Source organism: Lemur catta, chromosome 10 (genome assembly GCF_020740605.2).
Source record: "Lemur catta isolate mLemCat1 chromosome 10, mLemCat1.pri, whole genome shotgun sequence".
Lineage (NCBI taxonomy): Eukaryota > Metazoa > Chordata > Mammalia > Primates > Lemuridae > Lemur > Lemur catta.
Genome location: NC_059137.1, coordinates 22,557,368 through 22,572,446, shown reverse-complemented (window position 1 = coordinate 22,572,446; position 15,079 = coordinate 22,557,368). Strand labels below are relative to the sequence as shown.

At 35.7% G+C, this 15,079-nt stretch overlaps 1 protein-coding gene across 4 annotated transcripts in view; it reads right to left on the bottom strand.

The window, feature by feature from the left end:
* Positions 1-15,079, bottom strand: part of ECPAS (Ecm29 proteasome adaptor and scaffold) — a 107,534-nt gene that overhangs the window by 61,150 nt on the left and 31,305 nt on the right. For 3 of the 4 annotated variants that reach the window (XM_045563640.1, XM_045563638.1, XM_045563639.1), the window contains exons 3-7: positions 9,500-9,616; positions 7,733-7,851; positions 6,178-6,327; positions 3,413-3,581; positions 356-495 (exon numbers count right to left, since the gene is read on the bottom strand). In XM_045563640.1, the coding sequence (XP_045419596.1) occupies positions 356-495; positions 3,413-3,581; positions 6,178-6,327; positions 7,733-7,851; positions 9,500-9,616 (695 nt within the window). Of the gene's footprint in view, positions 1-355; positions 496-3,412; positions 3,582-6,177; positions 6,328-7,732; positions 7,852-9,499; positions 9,617-15,079 lie in introns of those variants that run through there. The other variant, XM_045563641.1, reaches the window with a different exon arrangement.

Below are 15,079 nucleotides of genomic sequence, written 5' to 3'. Positions count from 1 at the left end.
CTTTATTTAAAGCAAGTGTCTGAGATAGAAGAAAAATAAAAGATGAATAACTTCTTGGATCTGACATTTTCCCTAACATCAATCCTCTAAGCTCATTTACTTAGCCAAAGTCTCATTTTTTGTGATGACATTCCTAACCTATTTCAACTTTAAATTGCATCTCCAGACAGCTTTTCTTCTTTGTCTTATACAGAATTCTGCTCTTTAGCAAACTTTATTACAAACAAAGTATATTTAATAATCTCATAAGTTGAAAGTTCCATTACATAAAACCCTAAAAGAACAACTATGTGCTAAGCAAGCTTTCAGAAATCTAGCCCTTTCAATTTTGAAAGGTTAATAGGGAAGCAGTTACCTTTGCTTGCTTTTCAATTCCAGGTCTGCTGCTGTTGCCACACTGTGGCGTGTGTCACTAGAAGCAATCACCAAATGGAGAACGGCTTCAAGTTCAGGCACCTGTTCAGCTTCTATGAATTTCACTATGCCCAATTTGCACTGTAGATAAATGAAGGGAGGGAGAAAGAATGGTCAGGGAAGCAAAGAATGTCCATTAAAAGTACCGTTTAACATATCACTGTGGTCATAAACCAAGGATTAATAGTAACAACAATAGTAGCTCCATGTTTAGGCTTACAATGTGCCAAGGACTGAACTAAAGTATATATATTCATGATTTCATTTAATCCTCACAATCTGTAAGTATTATTATAACCATTTTTCAGCAAAGGAAACTGAGGAAAGGATTAAGAAATTAATGTACATAATAAGAGATGAAGGCAGGATTCAAACCCAAGTCTGACTCCAAAACCACTGTAATACATAGCCCCCTACTGAGGTTACACAGCCTCTGTAGAGTAGTGAAACCTTGAAGTCCAAATTTGGGTCCTCCAGGTAAGAGGGTACGTTCAGAATAAAGTGATCCATGGATTTTTATTAGTTCAAAAAAACTTCCATAGAGTTTTACTCTATTGTTAACATACTAATTCTTGTCCTCTATATTCTTAGATACTAAAAACAAAGAATATAATTTCAAATATAATCTATGCTATTCAATGCAACTGAAATTCTAATCAAACAGCATTCACTGTACTTGACTGGCTGAAATGAAACGCAGACTAAACAGAGATTCTGCTCAGAACTTCATGTAATATGAGGGAGCTATAAATTTCACTGTGAATTTCACTATTTAGGATAAGTACATCTGAAAAGTAAAACTTTATCTTAAAAACATTTATCTTCACCTTAAAAAATCAGTTACATAATAGTTCTTATGTAAATGAATTAGAATTGATAGTTTATAATTCTTAATGAGAAAAAACATAATTAAAAAAGGTATAACAGATCATAAAAAGGCCTGCCTTCCCTCCCCTACTCAACACAACTTACTTGTAATAAGAGCTTCAATAGAAAAGACTCAAACATTTACATAGCCTTACAAAGGACAGTTACAGAAGTACACAAAGATATAAACAAAAAATGTGTAAAGAAAACTAAAAATGATAAACATATCCATCAATAGGAGACTGGCTAAAAATATTACATATAATCAAATGTTATACAAACATTAAAAAGGATGACTTTTTTAAAAACTTGAAATACCGTTAAATGAAAAACATAAACTACAAATAATGTATTATATGATGTGTAAAACTGTGTTTGTACACACACATATACACACACAGCAAGCTGTGGATGAATGACAAACTAGAGTGACAGGATTCTGGGTGATTTTAAATTTCTCTTCGAATTATTCTTCACTACTTGACTGTTTACATTATCATTAAGTTTATAATTAGGAAAAATACAAGTTATTTTATTTGGAAGAAAAAGTGTAGAACAAAGACAGATTTGAAAATTAGAGGAAGGCCAGGAGCCGTGGCTCACGCCTGTAATCCCAGCATTTTGGGAGACTGAGGCAAGAGGACTGCTTGAGGCCAGGAGTTTAATGACAAGCCTGGGCAACAAAGCAAGACTCCATTTCTAAAAAAAAAAAAAAAATTTTTTTTAATTGGCTGGCTGTGGTGGCCCACGCCTATAGTCCTAGCTACTCGGGAGGCTTAGCCAGAAGGATCACTTGAGCCCAGGAGTTCTAGGCTGCAGTGAGCAAACAAGATCCTAAGTCTCTACCAAAAAAAAAAAAAAAATTAGAGGAAAACAGCTTTCATCCTTGAAACTATTCATCTCCACACTAGATTATGAAATTGACAAAATGCATAGACACACTTATAATTTAGCAAATAATGATCAACATAAGATTATAATTGCATATCAATAATTTTTCTCAAGCATTTACAGCTTTAGCCCTCAGACAGACCTAGGTTCAAAGCCTGGTTCTAGAAGTGAGACCCTGGTGAATCTCAAAACTTTAGTGCCTTTTAGAAAACGGAAATAACAATTTCTATACCTTATTGGGTTGCTGTGAGGATTAAATGAGATAATGTATTCAAAGTACTCAGTATAGTGCCTGTCACATAGATCACACTCAATAAAGAGTAGCTTCTATTACTATTTACCTTTCTTACTTACATAATGATTAAATGAGAAAAAGAAATCTATAAAACATAAAGAAGTAAATCTAATCAATTATAACCCTCACTGAATAACACATTCTCTAAATTGTGAATAACACGAATGCCCCACTTGCCTTTTTTTCCCTCTCCTGGGAACATTGTTTTTTGATCAATGGTCACTTACATTCCCAAAAAGAAAAGGATCAAATTATTTAGACTGCCATGGAGAGATAAAGGAAGGATTAGAAGACTAACCCATGTTGCTTGAATTCCAAAATAATTACATACTGATCTCATCTGTTCTTCCCTGAGGTGCCTGATGACACAGACACAGTGAGGCACCTTCTCTGTAGAGCACCAGTCATTTTTAAAAGCTGCTCAGAGAACATCTGTGTCCTGTTTAAATCCAGAATAAAATTCTTAATGCCAATTTTTAAATTCCCAGGAAGAAATATAAAAGGGAGTCATGCTTTTCCCCCACATTGTCACTCGTGAAGTATAGGGGTTCCTCACTTTATAAAATGTACAGCCCTAAAAAATTGAATAATGTAAGCTAAATTATATTTTAACTGCACCAAAGGAGCTAGATGATTATTAAACCTATAATTAAAAACTAAAATAACAGAAGTTAAACATACTCAGTTTACAAGTGGGTTGTGTTTCATACTTGAAATATGTAAGCAATATTAGAAAAACTAAAGAGCATTTCCCACTCCTCCCTTTCCCTAGGGCTTTAACAAATAACTGACATGAAGAAGAAAATATATTAATCAATTGCTCCTTTCAAATATATTTCATTAAAAAGCCTGAATATAGTGGAATTATGTCACGCATGTTTCACGGACTTCATGGGGGCAAGTGTACAGGGTCATGTACTGGTATGAGCACGCAATGTGAGATACCTGCTCCAACTGTTCAGGTGTCCAGGGATTATCACCAATAACTCGTTTAGCTGCATAAAAGCTCATTCCTGGGGGAGGCTGTGGGATTCCAGAACCTCCCCCACTGTTTGAAGAAGAACCCTGTGCTGAAGATGAATTTTGGCGACTCTGGGATTCATTTAACACATATCTGGAAAAGAAATAAAACTTTAATCTCCTATAAAAACACATGCATTTGCATGTACCTATGCATATAAAGTATTCAATTATATACTGTCCTCCTACACTATATTCCTAAAAGAATAAACACTTGAAATTAAAATTTCATCATAAAAAAACTGAAAGGTACCTTCAGCAAATTAACCAAAGAGCACATCATTCAACCTGGTTACAAATGAACTATCAATAATTAATATAAAGATTTTGATCACTCTCAGTCTATAAACTATTGGTCTATAAACCATGCTGGACCAACCGTGATTTGAGTTTTTAGTTAACAAACACAGAGAAAGGTTTGTTGACTTGGAGCAGGGGTACGGTGGGTAGGAGGGACTATTGTTCTATACCCAAAGCAGAGTATTTTTATAGTCATTCTCATTTCTACTAAATTGTAATTCACCTTCAGTTCTCCCTGAGCTCTTTATATCCCTACGTTAGAAAACCCACTGAAACCTCCAAACCACCTACCACACAAGCACACAAAGCCCCCAAAATGAAAAAATCAAAAGGGCCGAAAGACGAAACCTCATGAAAAATAAGAATTAGCTTTTCCCATTACATGTTCAAAGCCTTTGCAACTCCTTATTATTAATTTATCATCCTGTTTCTTTTTTAGCTTCTACAGAGTAGAAATAAGATCTCTGATAAATTCATTTTTATCCAATCAAACTGGTATTCTTCATCTACAAAATGAAATTTTTGATATAAATATTAATTCAAGTTCCTTCAAACTAAAATTCTATGCTAATGAATTCCATTATCATATTGGATATTAAAATAAAATACCCATTATAATAAAAGTTAAAAAAACACTTAGAACCTGAAAGCATAATAAATTATTCTACATTACTTATATGTCATATTCATTCAATTCCTAAATTCATCAATTTTTAAAAACCTGTTAATGAATCACTTTAATATTTTTATATAAATAAAGTTGTCATTGGTAAGAAAAACATGATGAATCATTCACTGGCTTGGGTACATTATGTTCCTAAGTTAAATTTGGATTTCAAGGTTTATTTACCAAAGCCATCATCACCTGTCAATTCTGGCTGCCTCCTGATTTAACAAATATAAAAAGAAGTTTTCATTTATTTCCAAGTTATAGCAAGACTGGTGGCATTATGTAAATCAATCAGTAAATACCGAACATCTAACACTGTGCAAAACATCATCCCAAGCACAAGACAGGAATCTAAGGAGGTGGAAGACTGAGTCTCTGCCATCTAGAACAAGTTGAGGCAGTAACAACACAACACATGTAACAGCCCCTGCCATGTTATCAGATGCAAAGAAACCACAGAGAAAAAAGAAATGATATGACAGTCATGGTGGGAGTAAGCATGGAGCACCGAAGGTCAGGAAAACTGAGTTACCAAACTAGAGAGGCAGAAGGAGAATAAACTGGAGAGGAAAGAAATCATACAGGATGAACTCTCGTTTCTGGATTGAGAGACAGATGAGATGGAATCCCACGTGCCAAGTTTATCACATACGTATATATTAATATTTGTAATCAGGAAAGAAACACAACGAAAGCAGCATTTTAGAAAAATTTCTCTGGCAGCCAAACAAAATAAACAGGCTAGAAGCAAATCATAACCTGGGCACTATGCCAGAGGCCAAAGCCCAGTAAAACAGGTCTTGACTACAAGGAGCTCACAATCTATTAGGGGAGATGGAAATGTCAACAATGCAATGAAAACACAAAGCAGCCATACAGGTTGGTGTTTAGTGTTATGATGACATAAAAAATAGTGCGATTATATCTGCCTAGGCCAAGAAATTATGTCAGAGAAACACAGAGTTACTATCTAAGCCAGTCTGGGATGCTTTCTCAAAGTTGTTTTTTATTGTTGTTTTCTTTCTGCATTTCTTTCATTCTTTTTTGATGAGGAAGTATTCTAAGCAAAGAAAACTGCATTCTCTTAAAAAGTAAAAAAAAGGCAAGGACATATAAAAGCGCATGAAATGCATGAGTGTATGTAGTGACTGGAAAATGAGAACCCAATGGTTTTAAGGTGTGACCTGATAAGATCTGTGTTTTAAAATCAGGAAAGTCTATCTACAGAAGCGTAGAAGGGTTTGAAGAAGAGTAGCCAAAGAGAAAAAATTTGTGACAAGAGTTGAAAAGAGCAAAACAAAACTACATGGTAGCAGTGGGAATGGTTCCAAGACATAACAAAGAGGAGGAAAGAGGTATTGTGGAACTGATATTGTAGCAGCAAGGGAAAGAAAAGCTGGAGACGATTTATAACTGTATGCCTAGATGGTAAGGAGAACCATCATAACACTGATGGTAATTTTAAAAGAAAAACTATTTTTATGGAGAAGACTGGTCTCAGTTTGGACAGGCAGAGTCTGAAATCACAACAACAACTTGGCATTATATAAAGGCCAATAAGCAGTGGAGCTGGAGTTTATAAGAGGTCAGGGCTGTAGCAAAAAATCAGAGATGCAACCATTTAAAAATGAGAGTTGAATCATTTAAGATAGTACTCAACTCCACACAGCAAAAGCAGTCAAGAACAAGGTCGCTTTGTTTTTATTTTTTTAACACTCACCCATAAGGCATCAGAAGGACATCTAGCATGAAGTCCAAAAGCAGCTGCACAGTCTTTGGTTTCTCAGCAAGATTAAACGGAGAAGCTGATTTTGATGAGTCAACAGGGTATTTCATGTGAAAAAGGGTTGGTATTAAAAGATGCATTAAGCTGAAAAAACAATTACATTTATTGCAACTACTTAAAAAATAAGGTTTTTATACATGCAAATAACAGATAAAACAAAAATCACATAACAAAAACTGGCAATTGTAAACAAGAGCCATTCATTTTCAACATCACTAATTTACGATGTCCTAATCTAGAGACAGCTTAGATGTATTTCTAACTGAAAGGTCAGTATATTGAGTGATAATTTAGGCAATATGGCCCATCACTAAAAAGATCTGAAAAAATGTACATAAAATGGGCTCAATGTTGATATCTGAAGTTCCCACAGGAGACTTTATATTAAATATTAGGTAAAGTTCAACTGACAACATGTCCTTTCAACAAAATGTTTCTCTTCAACAATTAGTTAAAATAAAGTTATTCTAAATCTAAAAAATTAAAAATCATATCAATATTTTGAATACAATATTAAATTTTCCACTGTGTGAATTTAAGTAACGCAGTATCAGTAATTCCTTCTTTCACTGACACTTTTTTTTTTTTTTAAACAGGGTCTCGCTTTGATGCCTGGGGTAGAGTGTAGTGCCATCATCATAGCTCACTACAACCTCAAACTCCTGGGCTCAAGCAATCCTCCCTGCCTCAGCCTCCCAAGTAGCTGGGACTACAGGTGTGTACCACCAGGCTGGTCTCAAACTCCCGGGCTCAAGCAATCTTCCCGCCTTGGCCTTCCAAAGTGCTAGGATTACAGGTGTGAGCCACCTTGCCTGGCAATCACTAACATCTTTTAATATTCTTAAAACACATGAAAATAATTTCAAACAGTGCTTGTGATTGTTTATTAATTTTACTTGTAAACTTCTGTATTGCAGTCTTTCTTTTAGAAATTAACATGCTCTAAAAAGTAAACTGAAAACATTATTTAACTTCATCTTTCCTCCACAACTTCTGCACTCTCTGTAATGATTCCCACTATGACAAGACTACAATACAAAACTTTCGGCTAAGCCCAAAAACAAACAATGTTATCGAAACCTTTCTACCTCTCCAATCCCCATACTAACACAAACAAATGCTCTACTCCTTAAGAAAACTGCTCTGAAACTTTACATACTTCAAGATAGAAATTTTTTAATGAAAAGGATTTTTAACTCTAATTTTCACAATCACAAAAGTAACTGCTTCAAAATAATTGACCAAAAAAAGTATTTAAGATTTTTTAAAATATTAATTATGCACATTTTTTCAATGTTCACATCAACAAACTTTATAATAGCATTAATAAAACAGTAACTTTGAGGTACCTCAGAAAATTCAATTATGTATCAGCTAAAACAGCTTGAGACTTCCCATTTGCCCGAGTAAAACCAAACGTGTGGCCTATATTTGCAAAGCAGTTGTTGACTCTTGCAGGTGGGAAAGAAGATGATTGAGGAAGCCATACCTATCCTGCTGTGGCTGAGGCTTCCCTTCCATGGCAGTCAGAAGCGTGGGGGCCAGTTCACATTGTTTTTCCACCGGTAGGCGAGGATAGCCCATCTTAACATAAATTATAGTAAAATTCTAACACAACAAGAGAAAAGCAAGTGAGCGTGAAGGAAATACTCTACGATTTCAACGAAAACATATGGTTGATAAGGAGTTACGGTTACAACAAAGAAATCATAAACACGAATCATCCTTTCTCCACATGTTTATCACAACTTGACTGAGTACTGTATCTCAGAGGAAGAATTCCAATCCAACTTATTCAAAGTGCTTGCTTTAAGGTAAGCTTCATATGAGGAAGCATGACCTAACCTAAAGCACTCATATATGCAATTTCTTATCATGGAGAAGAAAAAGTAATCATTCAACCTATTTAAACCCACACACTACACACTGGCATCGGATCTCCCAGTTCGTGGCATTAATCCTTACAAGCTATGAGAAGACCACGTGCTGACAAATCCTAGGCTGCCATTTTCCAACTGGTCAATTACTAAAATGACCTTAGTATACTGCGGCACTGTGCGGTTCCTCACTCCAGTAACTCCCGACTGATGATGAACCAAGGGAAACAGTGCTATGGTTATTTTTGTACAGGTTGAGCATCCCAAATCCAAAACTCTGAAGTTCAAAATGCTCCAAAATCCAAAACTTTTTGAGTATCAACATGGCCCTCAATGGAAATGCTCACTGGATTTGGGATGCTAAATCAGTTAATTATAATGCAAATATTCCAAAATCCAAAATCTGAAACACTTCTGGTCCCAAGCATTTTGGATAAGGGATACACAACCCTGTATCACTATCATCCACATGAATATCACATTTTAAGCAAACCTATAAATGCATGTCTGGATGTACACATAAGATAAAGATTTGTTTTTCCAAAGGATTCCTCACTAAAGTGAATGGGCTTTGTAAGATAATTATTTTAAATACTTTCTATTTGGCATTTTTACTGGCACACAGTGCTTCTATTTGCTTAAAGAAACAACATCTGTAATGGAGCTGAATATCCAGAACAGGCACAGACAAGATGTCTGGACGAGTAAGCGGCTCCAAAAGGTTTGTGACTCCACATGTTAGATAAGATTCAACAGCTGCTGCCTCAGTGCTAGCACTACAAGGGTCAGCAAAGAATATCACCTGTCAGCCCACAGCATCAACATTTTTTACATTTAATTTTCATGAGGGCAACAATTTAATAGGAACATACCTTACCAGCCTCAGATTTACTCCACTTTTAAAAAAGGATACTACCTTTCTGAATATACACATCGGAAACACAGATTTTTTTTAATTCAAATCTTTATTATCTCTTTTTGCCATTTGACTCCTTTTTTTCTTCTATTATCCTTTATTCATGCCTATGCTACATAACCCTTTTTTTCCCTCTATTCAGATTCATCTCGTCTAATCTGTTACTAAGAATCAAATCATTCTTTTATACATCAACCTACCTGACAAGTCATTTCGCCAACATTCCTTTGTCCAACGTAAACAACCATCCATTACTCTGTTCCTACCATTTCCTTTAAAGTAGTGTTTCATCTGGATTGGTATTCAGTGGAAAAAGTGTGTCATTTAAAGAAAAATACCTCATGTTTCATTTAGAAGTGGTCCGAGGTGAAATTCTAAGCTTGCCAATACACTGATGACATCTAATAAATGTTATGAAAGAAAACTTACTATAAGTCAGAAAATATTCCAAGATGACACTCACTGTGACAAAGGAAACTGCAGCAGGGTCCTGGTACTGAACCAAAAGTGTCTCTACTGGGAGTTGAATTTTGGGGCGGCTTTTTATCCGTTTATTCAGATGTACCAGCAGTTCCATTACCTAAAATATAGAGAGACAAGAACTGAAGTTATCAACCATATCTTAAAAACAAATTCATTTCTCAGATATTACTTATTTTAGTGAATAGTAGCTACTTTGTTCTTTTTTTTCTTTTTCGAGACAAAGCCTCACTCTCTTGCCCTGGCTAGAGTGCAGTGGTGTCGTCATAGCTCACTGCAACCTCAAACTCCTGAGCTCAAGTGATCCCTCACCTCTGCCTCCCAGAATGCTAGGATTACAGGCATGAGCCACTGAGCCAGACCCTTTATGTCCTTTAGTTAAACAAAGTTGAGATCCAAATTGGGCCTAGACTGAAGCACAGTCCCTCAGAAGACCTGAAAACAAATGATGCAACATATCATAAATACCACAAAAAGAGACAAGTACAAGATACTATGGGTTTCCAGAAAAGAAAGTATCTGACACATCAGGGAGGACTTCAGGGAGGAAATGACAAGAATACTGAGTCCTGAAGACCAGATGGATTCCAAGCAGAGAATCAGTTATAAGGTACTGGGGCCCAAAAGAACATGGCTCACTGCATCTGACCAAAGTGTATCATGTTAAGAGTTCATAAAAGCAGAGTCTGAATTACAAAAGGATTCTGGCATAATGCTGAGGCATTTTGACTTCATTCTGAAGATCATCTGATACTACTAAAGAAGAAATAAGCTTCCTCTCTGTTTAAGTGGGAAAAGAGCACAAACAGGAATTAGTAAGTCAACAGTTTGCAGGTGGAAAGGGAGGTACAGAGGCTTATGTAAATGGCCTCAATCTTACTACACTAGAGAGATTATCTGCTAAGAGAGAAGTAAGAAATTGAGCACTGAGCAATAAGATTTTTAGAAAGCTACATCTAAGACTCGGGAGTTCAACGTACTATTCTGCAGGGACAGATTTATACTATTCTCCATCATTTCTGAAATTTGTGCTCTATCCTAAAAGCAAGCACTAAGGAAAGCTGTAGAGATACTCAACAGCAACAGCAAAAGTGCAAAAGAGATCCAGAGCAATAATGAAGGAAGAACTTTAAGAATAAAAATATATCTATGATGAATGTTTGTTAAATGAATGATAAAAATAATAATAAAACAGCTAACATTTCTCAAGTAGTTTCTATGCACACTGCATTTGTGCATAGTACTTTGCACTCCTTATATAATGTGATTCTTGCAACCACTGAGGTGGTCTCATCATTCCCATGAGGAAGGAGAGGCTTCAGGGAAGTGAAGTAACTTCTCAAAGGATACTGAGCCAGCAAGTGGCATAGTCAAGATGTGATTCCAGAGCCCATTTTTTTTAACCTTTTCAAACACTAATATATGAGCATAAGTCAGCTAAACTAAAGTGTTTGCCAGTGTGAGACATGATACTCTCCAGGAATCTAGAGACTTGTATTACCATCCATACTTCATCCAAATTTCCCACCTGGCCTGTATATCTGATACAGCTAGATGACAGGAAAAAAGAATCAGGAGGAACCAGTCTAAAGGAAAGAGCCATCTTCTGACATTCTAATCTAGGCTGACTGCTGGCAGGATTCTATAAAAAATTATTATTGATGGTGATAGAAAATCATGCCCAAAGGATCTGAACAGACATTTCTCAAAAGAAGACATACAAATGGCCAACAGTTTATAAAAAAATATTCAACATCATTAGCCATCAGAGAAATGCAAATCCAAACTACAATAAGATATTATCTTATCCAAATTAAAATGGCTTTTATCAAAAAGGTAGTCAATAATGAATGCTGGCGAGGAGGTGGAGAAAGGGGAACCCTTGTACACTGTTGGTGGGAATGTAAATTAGTGCAACCACTATGGAGAACTGTATGGAGATTCCTCAAAAAACTAAAAGTAGAACTACCATATGACCCAGCAATCCCACTGCTGGATATATATCCAAAGGAGAGAAATTCTATTAATATACACCAAAAAGATATCTGCACTTCCATGTTTACTGCACCACTATTCACAAAAGCCAGGATTTGGAATCAACCTAAGTGTCCATCAATGGATGAATGGATAAAGAAACATGTACACAATGGAGTATTATATAGCCATAAAAAACAATCAAATCCCACCATTTGCAACAACACAGACAGACCTGGAGAACATTATGTTAAGTGAAATAAGTCAAGCACAGAAAGACAAATCTCACATGTTCTCACTCATATGTGGGAGCTAAATATTAAAACAATTGATCTCATGGAGACAGAGCAGAATGACAGTTACCAGAAGCTAGAACGGGTAGTGGGGAGAGAGGAATAAAGTGGGAATGGATAAGGGGTACAAAAATACAGTTAGTTAGATGGTTAGAATGAACAATATTTGATAGCACAACAAAGTGACTATAATCAGCAATAAGTTAGGGTATACTTTAAAATAACTAAAAGAGTAGAATTAGAATATTTCTAACACAAAGAAATGTTAAATGCCTGGTGTGATGGATACCCCAATTACTCTGATTTGATTAATTTGCATTATACCTGTATCAAAACATCACATGTACACTATAAAGGTATCCAACTATTATATACTCATCATAATTAAAAATAAAGTTTTTTTAAAAAAAGAAAATCATGCCCACAATCACATGCTTTTTTAATAAGTTTATTTTGATTTTTAAATGGATTAATTAGTTAATTTTCTTCTAGCACAATTATTACTTTAAATATTGGTCAATTTCCTAAATTTGGTTATACATTATCTAGAATCCTCTATAAACCCAGAAAAATCAAAAAATCATTTGTAGAACTCAAATGATAACATGTCAAATGCTATGATGAAGATTAAACAAAAAGATGTCAAAGAGTCCAACACAATACTTAAAACATAACAGGTGTTTCAGCTATGGGATCTCATTTCCCAATTCCAGAAGTTCTCAAACTTACTACGTAGCACACCCTTCTTCCAACAGAAATTTGGTATGCATGAACAAATAAAAATGGTATTTCATCAGTATAAATTAATTAAGTTCAAAATTATCATATTTATCTTTATTACATCATTTTATTTTATTGCTTTGTAAAATTATAATAGAAAGACACCATTTATTATAATAAATCAAGTGAAAATCTTAACATACCTCCTGCCACACTAGAAAAAAAATGTTTTCCCAGGGTCCATGGTGTTTTATTACAAAAACCAAAACTTCAAAAACAAAACAATCCTTTCTAATGTAATGAAAAATTTGTTATTTTAAAAAATAATGAATTAATAAATTGTTTTCTGTGTGTGACTTATATGCAACGCATGCTGTACTAGAACCAATTTTTATACTGCATACCAACTGAGTTGTATGTAACTCACGACATATTTACTGAATTTGTTTCAGAGAATTAAGTCTTCACATGCTTCACTAGGCCCTGGACTCAAAACTAGCGTTGAGTTAAATACAACTCACATGGCAGTTAATGTGTTAAGTATTCCTTTTCCCTTGTCCATTCACAGGCCCTTGAAGACACCAGTGTTAACAGTTTGATGTGGAAAGCGTGAAAGAAAAGGAAAGTGAGGGACGGAGAGAGAGGGAGAGGGAGAAAAATGGAGAGGGAAAATAGACCAACTGATGAAATAGGTTAATAATCATAATAACTGATTTAAATGTTCAAACCTCAAAAATATGTGACATCTCAATTGTCCTAAGACAAAACCAAAGTAAATAAGATTAAATACAACCAAAGTAAATAAGATTAAAATTGCAGACTGGGGGCCAGGTGTGGTGGCTTATGCCTATAATCCCAGCACTTTGAGAGGCCAAGGCAAGAAGAGGATCACCTGAGCCCAGGAGTTTGAGACCAACCTGGGCAAGAGCGAGACCCCGTCTCTACTAAAAATAGAAAGAAATGGCTGGACAACTAAAAATATATAGAAAAAATTAGCTGGGCATGGTGGCACATGCCTGTAGTCTCAGCTACTTGGGAGGCTAAGGCAGAACGATCGCTTGAGCCCAGGAGTTTGAGGTTGCTGTGAGCTAGGCTGACGCCATGACACTCTAGCCCAGGCAACAGAGCAAGACTCTGTCTCAAAAAAAAAAAAAAAAATTAGCCAGGCATGGTGGTGCAACAAGCCTGTCGTCTCAGCTACTCAAGAGGCAGGAGGATCACTGAAGCCCAGGACTTCAAGGCTGCAGTGAGCTATGATCAGGCCACTACATTCTAGCCAGGGCACAAGAGCAAGACCATGTTCTCAAGAAGAAAAAGAATAATAATATGATAGAAGTAAATGATACATGACTGAACATTGAAAGCACATGGATAGAGATGAATAATTTTCTACATAAAAAGCACATAGAAACAAAAAAAAATCCTAAGATAAGAAAATGAGTAAAAAACTACTAAAAATACTCAAGCTGGACTAATGCCAACATTCCCTCTATTTGTTCTCCTGGTCTCCACTCGTGGCCTCCACTCCAAGTTCTTCTCCACTCAGCAGCCAGAGTGACTGCATCACTACCATCAATGCCCCTTCAAATCAGTGCCCCCTGGAATCCCTGTTTCCTGCTTTCACTTTTCCCCTCATGCACTGGGGTCATTGCTGTGGCCTTCTTGAGTTCCCTGAAGACATCACACTCTGTCCCAGCTCAGAACTCCTGCCAAGGGTCTCTCTGTCTGCATTGGTCTCCTCCATTTCTTGGCCTGCCTACTGCCTGCACGCTAGAGGCCTACCTTATGCCCCACATTCAGTCTAAATCAAGTTCCTAAATATATTCTTTCATGGAATCCTTTTCCATCTTAGTATGTATCACAAATTATAGCTATGTACTATTTGTCTAATTGTTTACTACCCATCTCCCCAACTTGGTGTTGTTTTCATTCACCAACATGTTTCCCAACACCTGGCATGTAGAAGACACTCAGTAAATACTTATTAGATGAATAAGAAGATTGATAAAGCTAAATAACTAGACAGAAATCAATTCACGACAAGCCATCCATTCATTCATTCATTTATTTATTTATTTTAATCCATATAATAGAATATTTAGGCTTTTTAGATCTTGCTATCCGATCAACAGAAGGACACAGAAGGGTTTAAATTGAAGAGTAACATGATCAAATATACATCTAAGCTCAGCAAAAAAAGATTAACAGCAGACATGTCAAATATATGACAAGAATGTCCATTCCTTCCTGCAAACAACAGACATTCTTAAAATTACTCTTTTTCACTGAACGCAATCAGTCCTCAGCATCAGTCACGGCAGACCTCCAGGAAGTCACTGCCAATAAATTAGAACAGCCCAAGAAATGAAACCTGACAACAGCTCAAAGACCAGAAGGTCTATTATAAATATACTGGAAGAATACTAATGAACTATTTTACAAATCAAAGTGGAAAATGTTCTATGCAGAATAGTTAGGTTAAAAATGAAAATATCAATGTGACATCCAACTTTTTGTTAACAGTACTTTGCAGAATCCTAAAACAGGAACTATACAACAATATTTTGCTTTTAAAA